General features: G+C 41.7%; 1 protein-coding gene across 6 annotated transcripts in view; it reads left to right on the forward strand.

Moving 5' to 3' along the window:
- PAPOLG (poly(A) polymerase gamma) overlaps nt 1-6,026 on the forward strand; it is a 31,621-nt gene extending 25,595 nt beyond the window's left edge. For 2 of the 6 annotated variants that reach the window (XM_014525864.2, XM_025192112.1), the window contains exons 20-22: nt 1,121-1,198; nt 1,917-1,973; nt 3,147-4,206. In XM_014525864.2, coding sequence (XP_014381350.1) covers nt 1,121-1,198; nt 1,917-1,973; nt 3,147-3,245 — 234 coding nt within the window. In that variant the 3' untranslated portion in view covers nt 3,246-4,206. Of the gene's footprint in view, nt 1-1,120; nt 1,199-1,916; nt 1,974-3,146; nt 4,207-5,081 lie in introns of those variants that run through there. The other 4 variants (XM_025192125.1, XM_014525856.2, XM_025192140.1 and 1 more) reach the window with 4 other exon arrangements.
- The last annotated feature ends 5,683 nt before the right edge of the window (nt 6,027-11,709 follow it).

The raw sequence follows: 11,709 nt of genomic DNA on the forward strand, positions 1-11,709 counted from the left end.
GGAAAGGGAAGCCCTTTCAGGCTTTCATTGTAAGTTATTAGTGAAAGGGCACAAACACTATAGACGTCTACTTTGCTTAACGTTCTCTGAAGCACAGAAAGAGCTCCGTCTCTGTAGTTCAGTAGAAAAGACTTGAGTACAGTTGCATGTATGCAACTCAGAGTAGAGTTGTGTGTCCAAATATTATATGGATCATAGAATTACTTTTAAAGGTTTTGAGCTTGTAGCTACAGTAATTATGCTGCTTGGTTAAAGTAAATCCTTTTCTCTCCACTTCCAATAGAGGTTGGTAGTACCAAAGCAAAGTATAGGTAAGAAACTTTCTAAAAGCAGTTTCTTTTGTTTAGTTAGAATTCCACAGGGTGAGATGCCTAGCTCATCTCATACAACGGTGGGGGCGGACAAAGCAAGTAATTGCGTTATTAAAATACTAATGATTAAATGCCAAGGTAAGTTTTTGAAAATGGTAGGCATGTGAGTGTATTAATCCTAGTGTTACACAACTGAGCCTTTGTGTGTGCCTTCTAATATAACCATCAAAGGGGAAATATTTAGGGGGAGTGGAGAATGGCATTCTAAAGACATTGTGATGATGGCAATTTAACTTATTTCCACACTATATTTAATACAGTACCTCAGTTGTTAGGTAGTCTTTTACAAATATCTATTTGGCATGCCTGGCAGGTTATCGGAATCTGAAATCAATGGAATGCTAAGTTGCAGGTTAAATTCCGTTTATGTAGAAACTTGAATCAGTTTCCATGAGTTGAGCACTAATGTGTTTAACTATTTTTAATTGGTCTCTACCAATTTGGTATGCCTTTTGTATCATGGAAAGGCACAAAAGAGCTGGGGTTGGAGATGGAGGGGGAAGGGCTTTATTTTTCAGAAATTCAAAAGGTGTCATCTGTTCTGAAGCAAGAACTTCTAGTGCATGTTAAAGGTATGAATGATGATAGACCGACTACTTGATCTGTATCTTTGATTGCATTTTTATAGTAAAAGCTTTTGCTAGACTTAACTGTTTCCAACTGTACAAAATTTGTAACCCCTCTAAAGGCATTTTAGGGTTCCTGAGCACTAACATGAAAATGGTTTTTCATGTATTCTGTTCTTCCAGTTAATTGGATTGGACTTGGCATTCAGAAGCCTTGGCAATCCTCAGGAGGATGCAAGGAGAGAATCTACAGGAAAAAATGTAAGCTGAAGCATTGTTTTTGGAGTACTTTGTCTAGGCTAACTAAATGTATCTAAATTTTACTAAGAACATAAACCAAGAATATACTTCATTGTGTTGTGGTTAAATGGGAGAAAATTCTTTTTCTTCCTGTCTTTTTGCTTTTATCAAGCTTTCTCTATTCTTGTGATTTGGCACACTGTTCCCAGAACACTTTTTTTTTAATTATTATTAGCATTATTATTGGACTTTATTGTATCACATTTAAAATTTTTGCGCCTCTACTTTTTTTAGAAAAAGGGATTGGGGGAAAACTACGTAGAGTTTGCTTGAAGCCTAAAGTGGAGGCAAAACAACCACAACATCATTATTAAAAACAATCAGTTAAACTTTGAACAACTTTTAAAGGCTCAAGCATTTGCACCCTTTCCTCCAAGAGGCTTGTGGATTCATAGTAACAAGTACAGATAAAGTATTAAGTTGGCACATCTTAAGATAAGTGTTGCTTTGTTTTTAAAAATAATATTCTTATTTATCTTTACATAGTCAAATGTCTTCTATATTTCAAAAGTGTTGATATGGGGCTGCTAAGACTCTGTTGGGAGGGATTAGCCATATAAATATAGCAGGCACTTAATATCTATTCCTTAAGTTGATATATTGCTTTCTGCAGGAAAGAACTTCACTTACAAAGATCTAAAATTTCTGGGGTTATTTTTTTGGGGTTTTTTTTTTTAAGGATGAGCTTGGAGGGGAATTCATGCCTATTCCAACTATCAGCACATCAAGATCACAGGTACTAGCTATTAAGTCTTTATGTTCACAGGTAAAGCAAAACTAGAATATTTTTCTGCATTCATTAATGTAACTGCATACATATGACTTGATTTCCTCTTCTCCTTTCATATATCTGTGACTGTTAACTGAAATTCTCATTTGCACAGAGCACCTGTGATTAGTGCAGCTGTTCAGAATACACTTCATGGACCAAAGACCCACACTGTCATGCTACAGGGTTTAGGCGTGCAGCCAGAGGCATTCAAACTTTCTGAATTTGCAAAAAGTATAATCTGTCTTGTGCATTCAAGTTTCAGGCATTTCAGAAGAGAAACTAAGCAAAAAAAAAAAAAAAAAAACCCTTTCTTTTTAAACTGCCTTCTTACTGGGCACATCCACACGAGATGTTACTGCACATTTATTTAGTACTAGTATAATCAAGTACTAAATAAATATGCAGTAATGCCAGCAATAGCCTTTTTAGTAATGCTACTGCACAGTAGCATATTAGCACTATTCATGTTGTGATGCACTGCACAGTATTATTTGGCTACTGTGTAGCTAGCATCTCATGTAGACATGCCCACTGTCACTAGAATTTTCACTCTTGTATCATGCTCTTTTGAAAAGCTCAATGTGGTATTAGTCACTACATGTGCAATATAGGACTTCAGTGCCGAAAGCTTGAAGCAAATTCATATTATACTTCAGGTTGTGGGGTTTTTTTATTTTAAATGTTTATTCCAATTTTGAAGTAAAGCTGGAATAACAAAGATGCAGCATGAAGTAGAATAGTAAATTTGAAAATAAATACCTGCCTCTTCCTGGACCAGAAGAGATTAGAGTGCCCAGATGCTTTTGAGCAGCACTTTTCTTTTTCTTTCTTTACTCATGTTCTTTGTTCCTTCCTACACCTTTTGCTCAGTGTAGTAAAAACTTTTGAGGGTAGAGATTACAGGGGGGAGTGATGCCTTTTCTCTAGGTTCTCTTAAGCACCACCACAGTGAAAACCAGCAGCTTTGCTTGCAAATGTGTTAGAGGCCTAACAGGTGAGGTTGTGGGACCATTTACCTTTCAAGCATCTTGGTTTGATGTAGGGCTTGGGGTTTATGTATATTTAGCTGAAGAAGTTGTTTTTTCTACCAGACAAACTTTGTGCTTCCCTGCTCTGTTTCATTTTTTTCTATTGCAGAGACTTCCCAGTAGAGAATTACCTGACTTATCCTCTCCTGTTCCTACAAATAACGTTCGCATCATTAAAAAGTCCATCAGACTAACACTTAACCGGTGATTGCTGTGCCTCTTCAGGTAAAGATAATATGCAATTGTTCAATGGCTCCATAAACAACCAATTCTTAGTGTAGTTGCAGTCTCTTATAAAGGTATGTGGAGAGTTATCACCATATTGGAAACATTACCTAGTTACAATTTTTTTGTCTACACTTTGACCTGCAGATGCTGTAGTATACTTCCATTACTGTGTAGCTTTTCCAAGATTGCCTGCTGACAAGCCACTATCTACAGAATCATGGCCTCTGAGGTTTTTAATTCTCTAGTTTACATGCTTGTTTCTCCTGGGTTTACTTCTCATTTTGAACACCCTTGCGACAGCAGTCCTTATTACTCTTTTAAAAAGCTTTGTTTAACAGTCTCTACTTGTTAAACTGTAGAAAAAGCCAAAAAAAAACCCCCAAAAAACTCCTTCCTGTGACTTAAGGTTTAGAATAATTCCTACATAAATATGTTCTGTTAGCCCACTGGAGCCACGTTCTGGTTTGAAATGTATATGAAAGTGCTGATACCTTTTTTTTTTTTTTTTTTTTTTTCCTCTTCTCCTAATTTTGTGTAGATATACTTGTAATCTGGATTTTTTTTCCTATTTGGTGCATATTGTCCTGTGCATCTGTCACCAGTGGTACTTGGCTTCTACAGGCAGTTGCTTTTCAGTATTAAACACATAGCCATGCACTACACAAGTTTTATGTTCTGCCTCCCATGGAGGCCCAAATGTTTAAAAAAAAAAAAACAAACAAAAAAACAAACAAACACCCCCCCAAAAAGACAAAACAAAAAAAAAACACAAAAAAAAACAACCCCCCAAATCAAAATTCAACCATTAAAACCCCAGTGGTTAAAGAAACTGAAATGGGAGGCATGTATTATATAGTGTAACTTGGTTCTTAAGATGCTTCCAAACAATTTGTCCTCTATTTCCTCCTCCCTCTTCCCCCCCCCCCCCCCCCCCCCCCCAAGATAGTGAAACAAACAAATTCCAGAACTACAGCAAATTTTAAATCACTCAAAATGCATAAACTTGTCAGGACATTTGCTGTCCCGCTATTCTACAGTTTCAAGAAGCTTCCACGATCTAAACATGCTGAAATGTGTATTAGGGTTTCAATAAAACCCAACAGCAGGTTTTCAGAGTAGCTGGAAATTAATTGCTTTAGGACCATCATCGGTCTCAATGTAAACAAGTTATTATGCAATTTTTCATAATAACTGGTACCCATTTAATATGCTTACATTTTGGGGAGTGGGGAGGGATTCAGTTCCTGCATAACTGTTATTTCTATCATAATGTTTAATTCGCTGTTTTGTAAATGAGGTTGTATGTATTTTCAGAGTATTTTTGTATGTACTGTAAGATACCATCTTTTTCAAAGAGAAATTTGAAAACTTGACTCTCTTCAGTCTGTTTCTTTATGTAGGATATATGCAATACCTTTCTGCATTGAATAGAATTCTAATTTTGTAGTTACTACGTTAGTTTGACTTCAGTAACAGTTTTAATGAGTTGGTAACCAGGAACATAAATAGCTTGATCAATCCTTTACTACTCACAAGACTGTTTAAAATAAAATCTCACTTTTTGCAATGTGTCTTCATTGTAAAGTAACATCTATGGTGCAGCAGGTTGTACCTAATAGTACAAATCCCTACATTTGTCCAAGTGTATATTAATGGTGGAGGTACCAGTTCAGCCTCCAGATAGCGGATACATCCACAGACAGAGATGGATCCTTAAGAATTGTAAAGGGTTTTTTTTGTTTTGTTTTTGTTTTGGGTTTGTTGTTTGTTTTTTGTGTTTGGATTAATTTCAATTTGGATGTTTATTTCACTCAAGTATGCAGATGAATCATTAATGAATGAGATGGCAAGGATGTGGAGGAAGAACTGGAAAGAAATAAGCATTTTTGTAAGGTTCTTGCTTTCTTATTGTATGCACATAAACTTGGAGAACAAAGTTCAGTTTAGAAGAACTTTAATATTTTTTTTAAGCTTTTAAGATTTTTATGCTAGGTTTCAGTGTGCTTCATGCATGTTAGATTTAAGAAATGTTTATAAAATGGTATTGGGATCCCATAATTTTATCTTGGCTTCCTGATTTTTAAAATTTTATTAGTCCAACAAGGTGGTTCTCTCCAGCTGTTAGCTTCCCTAGTATTTGAATTAAAGTATTCTCTGACCTGCTGATCAGCAACTTGACTTTCATCTGTCTTGTAGAAGTTTCAACTATATACCTTTTTTATTAAATCAAGAAATAATCACAGAGCCTACAAGTATTTTTAGTAATCTTCCAAATAGAACCATGCTTCCAAGTAACTTCATCAGTATAGCTACCTCAGCTTTTTTGTAATGTTTTTAAATTGTCAAATCTGTGTGAAATAGGATGTGTATTGTACAACAAACATCTGGCTTTCAATCTGAAAAACAACTGAAGATTCATGAATCTGAAGAAATTACAAGTAATTTCAAGGTGACTAAGACAAACTGCAAAGGAAATATAAAACCTAGTGTCCCATGATCTCCTCATGGAAAAATTGGCCAACTGCGGCCTTGGCCACATCACAGTCCGATGGGTGGGGAACTGGCTCCAAGGTCAGACCCAGAGAGTGGTAATTGATGGAAGGAAAACATCCTGGTGCACTGTGACCAGTGGAGTTCTCCAAGGCTCCATCCTTCGGCCTATGCTCTTTAGCATCTTTATTAATGATGTAGACATTGGTATCGGAAGCAGACTGGTCAAGTTTGCCAATGACACCAAACTTTGGGGTAAAGTGTCCACCCCTGAGGATAGGCTGGTGATCCAGGCCAGCCTCAACTGGCTCAGAAAATGGGCAGGTGAAAATCTGATGGCATTCAACATGGACAAATACAAGGTACTGCACCTTGTGGGGTGGGGGGAACCTGCAGCACACTTACAGGCTCAGCAGTGCTACACTTTTTAGCACCATGGCCAAAAGGGACTTGGGTGTCCATGATTGACCACAAGATGAATATGAGCCACCAATGCGATGTCGCAGCTGGTAAAGCAAGCAACTTTGGCTTGCATCCATAGATGCTTCTCAAGCAAATTCCAGGATGTCATCCTCCTGCTGTACTTGGCCTTGGTAAGGACACATCTGGAGTACTGCATCCAATTCTGGGCTCCACAATTTTAAAACGGATGTGGAGAAGCTTGAGGGAGTCCAGAGGAGAGCCACACGCATGATCAGAGGGCAGGAGAACATGCCCTGTGATGAGAGGCTGAGAGCTATGAGACTCTTCAGCCTGGAAAAGCGCAGGCTCAGGGGGGACCTGGTGGCTGCCTATAAATAATATAAGGGGTGTACATCAGGATCTAGGGAAATGCCTGTTCATCAGAGCACCCCAAGGGATGACAAGGTCAAACAGTCACAAACTCCTCCAAGACTGTTTCAGGCTGGACATGAGGAATAACTGCAAACACCTACTCTGGACTCCTTTTTAAGAAACATTTGGATGTTTATCTTGCTGGGATCCTTTGACCCCCAGCTAACTTCCTGCCCCTGAGGCAGGGGGCTGGGCTCAATCTTCTTCCCTTCCAGCCCTAATGTCTATGAAACCTCTCTAGTTCTCTTAATTGTATAGATCTACTAAATGGCATAGTCAACCATTTAATGCCTTAAACTGAAGAGGGGGTGGGGAGAAACCCCTTCTAAAAGTCCTACCCTGGTAGGTAGTAGTGCCAGAAGGATCTTCAGGAAGTAAGGAGGACTTTTGCTAGGCAAGTCATCTGCTGCACCCTTAATGCACACTGTCTCTAGCTCAGTCTTCATTCTTACTTTGCAGTCCATCTCTTTAACCACCTCCAGTTTACTTTTTGTTTTTAAATGCCTTTAAGCAGTTAGTGCCATTTTTATTGATCTGCATATCCATATTTAAGGAACATGGTGACTGGGATTTATAATCTTGCACAGGCAGAAACATGTATATTCATAGATGTTAGGGCTGGAAGGGACCTCATTAGGTCTTTGAGTTTGACCCTCTGCCCTGGGCAGGAAAGCTTCTCCAAGCTAGGTGCTTGTCCAGTCTCCTCTTGAAGACACCCCCTGGGTAGAGGAGAGCACCACCTCCCTTGGAAGCCCACTTTTTTTTTTTTTTTCTCCCCATCTCTGACTATATCCTAAACTTAAACATCACCTCTGGGTTTTGGACCAAGCTTCTGCCTCCCTGTTCTGGAGTCGTCTTTTGGAAGTTGCACAAGAGCACTACTGCCGTAATGCTATCCAATACTCTGGCTGTCTCAGGAGATAATTTTCCTTTGCTTCTGAAGACTGAATTTAATATTTGATCAACATTAAGAGTAAGAACTAAACAGCTCTCTAAATAGAACACTTACAGTAATTTCACCTTGTGCTTTCTACTCAAGTATAGATCTAATTATCTGCATGTTGGACTAACTGGCAATGCAAGGGACTGCCCTTGTAAACAGAATGGAGGTGCATGAGTGGGTTCCCATATCAACAGTTTCCTGTAATTCATTGCTTCCTTGCTTGCTTTGTGCTTCTCTTGCTATCCACTTCAAGTGCTTGCATTTTTTAGGAGGGGTGAAGATGGCACGGTGACTGCAGCATGGTGTGAAAAGCTATTCAAGCTTTAAAGCTGGAAATTCCATGTCTTAATTTGCCAAAGCAAGTGCAATTTTAAATTTTTCATTTTAAGATAGTGCTGAGCTTGCCTCTATATCTTGCGATGGTTTTGGGTAAGGTAGATAACTGACTAGCTAATTATGCAGATAGTGTTATTTTCACTGTAGTGGGGAGAATGCATGTGTGTGGTCTACACCAGAAAAAAACTACAGGTTTCCCTTGCTTTATCCTGTACATGTGGGGAAAAATGGTGCATAACTCAAATTTGCATAAAGGCAACCCACTTTACAATGTAACAAAAAGGGATATGTTCCAAGATCTTGACTCTACTGACCCCTACCTAGCCCCATTTCTGCCACTCTTTACAAGACAGTGTAGTATACACAAGCACAGGGCGGTGGTGAATGTTATAATAATGGGGATGGCAACAACAGACAAGCTGCAGACAATGAGAGAGGAGCACAGATCCACACAGGTGCCTATATTTTGATGTGTATTACTCCCACAATGTGTGGGACGAAGCAGCTGACTGCAGGCTTCCGCAACACTACTCACATAAGACTGAATTTACCTCGTCTATAATGAATTTTTGGTCTTAAAAAGGTCATTGCATAAGAGCAAATTTACACATACAGAACCTGCATAAAGCAAAGGGAAACCTGTACAGCTGCAAAATAAAAATAAAAATAAAAATATTTTTATTTTTAATTAAAAAAAAAAAAACAAAAAAAATTCTGAGCCAGAGCACCTCAGTCTGCCCTTCCTCTGACTCAGTGCTGTTTGCTGAGGATGTATATTGCTCTTTGACATAGAGCCTGAGATTATGATTTATTACATGCAACAATTTTTTTATTTTATTTTTTTTTACATATATGTAACTTTTTTTTATGAAGTGGTTAAACCAGGTTGGAGCCAAGTCTTTCTGTAGTGACTACATTATTCCTAGGTGTGTATCATATAAACTTGTGTTAATAAATGGTTAATAAATCTATAATGTGTTTGTGTATTTAACATGTTAGTATTTGTATCTGTTAATGTTAGCATGTTAATCTACTCAGCAGATTATTTGCTAACATGCCAGCAGACAATTATTTGCTTAGCTAACATGTTCGTACACATTAATCTTTACCCAGGTAGGTGATTAAAAGCGGTTGCTACCCCTGTCGCAGTTGCCTACATCTCTGTTCTGACTATCCACTCACTCAGAGCAAGAGCCATATGACTGTCCATACCGCTAGCTCTGCCTATTAAGGCCCTGCAGGGAAGGAGCAGCCTGGTGAATAATGCGACCCTTTCGCTTCCCAACAGTGTGACTTCGGGATGCACGTGCATAATTGTGTGAAGTATGACGAAGAGCCTTAAAGTGGGCAGCAGTCTCTCCAGTAACCAACACGCCACGTTTGTACAGGGTCTTCGTAAAGTCCTTGCGCACGACCTTTTGCGCTGCCCCTGTATAAGGCAGCGGAGTCGGGGGGTGGAAGCGAGGCGCGGGCTCGCCCTGGGGGGCAGAGCGGCGCGCGCCTTTGCACGTGGAGTACTAGGGCCGGGGCAGCTGTAGCGCGAGCTGGTAAGGGGCCTGCACGCTCCTGCGGGAGGAGGAGGAGCAGCAGTAGCAGCAGCCCCCCGCGGCGCGGCCGAGGTTCCCCTCTTGCTTTCCCCGCGCGGGGCGGGGAGAGCCGTGCTGCCTTCCCGCCCAGGCGGGAGCGCCGTCAGCGCGGGTGGGCGGCGGGCGTGGCCGGGTCCTTGGCTGCCGGCTCATGGGCCATGTGATGCTCCGGAGGCTGCACCGCGCGCGCTCGGTGGGAGCCGCCTGGGAAACACCCGCCGCGCCCCCCGGGGCAAGTCAGAGGCGCCAGCACCGCGGCGAGGGCAGCGCCTGCAGCCCGGCCCACGCGCGGCTCCCTTCATCCCGGTGCTTTCCAGCCGGGGGAGGCCCTGGCGCCGCTCCCGGGGCTGCCCGAGCCCAGCGGGGGAAAGGTCCAGTCAGGCCCAGCCCTGTGCTTGTTACGCCACAGGGCGGAGCTGAGGGCCGGGAAGCTGCTCCAGCCCAGCCCGGGCTCGCGCACCGGGTCTGAGATACTGCCCTGCTTGGGGGAGAGCCCGGAGCCATGGGTGGAGCTGCCTGGTTCAGCCAGGGTGAGGGAGTGTGTGCAGGAGAAACGCCACAGGACCTGAGCCTGTGGGCTCCCACCCCCAAGTCCTTCGGGCTAGTTTCTACCTTCGGTATTAGTTACAAATAACCCCCAGTTCACAGAGCAGTAGAGGCTTCCTATGCCTGAAGAAGGGTGCTTGCACCCGAGAGCCTGCTAAGAACCTTTTTCCAACTCTTCAGTCTAATAAAAGATAGCACATCTACTCAAAGAGACTTGCCTGCACTCCTTTCACATAAAAGATACCACACACTCTGAAAGCACTTCAATAAGGTTGCAAAGCTCTCTTTGCAGGGTCAAACCTGGAGCGGGGAGGGGGGGGGGATGGCGTCAGACTCGGAATGGGGGGAAATCAGGGTCAGATGCAGGGGGCAGAGCAGGGCCAGACCCAGAGTAGTGAGGAGAGGGAGGGAACGGGGCTGGATCCGGAACAGACTTTGGGGGAGCACGGAGCTGGATGCAGGGCTTTGTCCCCACTTACCTCCACCCCATCATTCATGATGGGCAATTTGCTACTTAGATATAAATCTCCAGGAGACTGCTGAGAGTCACCCGGGAGATAAATGATAGGGCATTCATTAAAATAAATGTTAAATGTTGAATCCAATTTATACAGTAGTCCAGTGAGTTTTTTAAATGTAATAGTACTGTGCATTTGCTTTCCTGAGGCAATGGATCATTAATGTCATTACATCATGTGATAAACCTCCAGGAATAGATTCGGAGTTGGCAACCCTAATCCAGAGGGCTGACCACCAGTTTCAGGGAGTGCAATGTAAAGAGAGTCCTCTCTTCAGCACTTCTCCTTCCTTTGACTCTCCAAAGAGCTAAAATATCAAATGAGAACTGAGTGTAGGCTGTGATGTAAGTTTAGGTCCTAAATTCTGGTATTACAGTAGTCATTTGAGGTGCCCCAGCATTGTTTTTCCATGTGACCTGTGTCTCATGCAGCGTGCAGGTTAGATGTTATTAGCTGAATGAGCAGCTCTTCGGTACTCCATTTTATTCTTGTGGTATGCCTTTTGCATGCTGTTCAAGCCCTGCCCTAAATAAAATAACAGTTACTAATTTCCCCGACCTTCACTATGCAAATATGTCTGAGTGCCTCACAAAAGTTAACTAATTTACATTCAGAATACCCATATATGTTAATAGGATGATATTACCCTAATTCTGTGAATGGGAAACTGAGCCACAGGCAAGCTGAAGAACTCTAAAGTTAAAAAAATAACCATTAACTTTCACCTGCTTCTAATACAATTTTTTTTTTTAATTTCTTGGTTTACATGGGGGGGAAAAAAACCCAAATGTCATGAGGGTGTCAAACTGACAACCACTGAAGTTAGGGGGAGGATTAGATGTACAGCACAGCTTCCTACCCCTGAAGGTAGTGGAGTAACTCACTGCAGGAGCCAGCTGTCATCCTCAGTCATTGCCTGTGGGTCACAAGATACTTGTTTGAGAGAGGGGAAAATGGTGACACTTCCCGTTCCATTCTGGGTTCTCCAACATTCAGTCACATCTACTCTGGTCGGTCCCCTAAGCTTCACTTCTTTTGCCCCATTCCATCTATCACTTTCCAAATCATGTCTCCATTCCAGTCCAGTCTCCCCAAACTCCAAGCTTTTGTCTCCCAACTTTGCATCTGATTTGTCTCCCTTATTAACCCCTATCTCCTTCTTTAAGCGCCTCTGCTGCACCACCTGCCTCT

The sequence above is a fragment of the Alligator sinensis genome, unplaced genomic scaffold, assembly GCF_000455745.1.
Source record: "Alligator sinensis unplaced genomic scaffold, ASM45574v1 scaffold219_1, whole genome shotgun sequence".
Classification (NCBI taxonomy): Eukaryota; Metazoa; Chordata; order Crocodylia; family Alligatoridae; genus Alligator; species Alligator sinensis.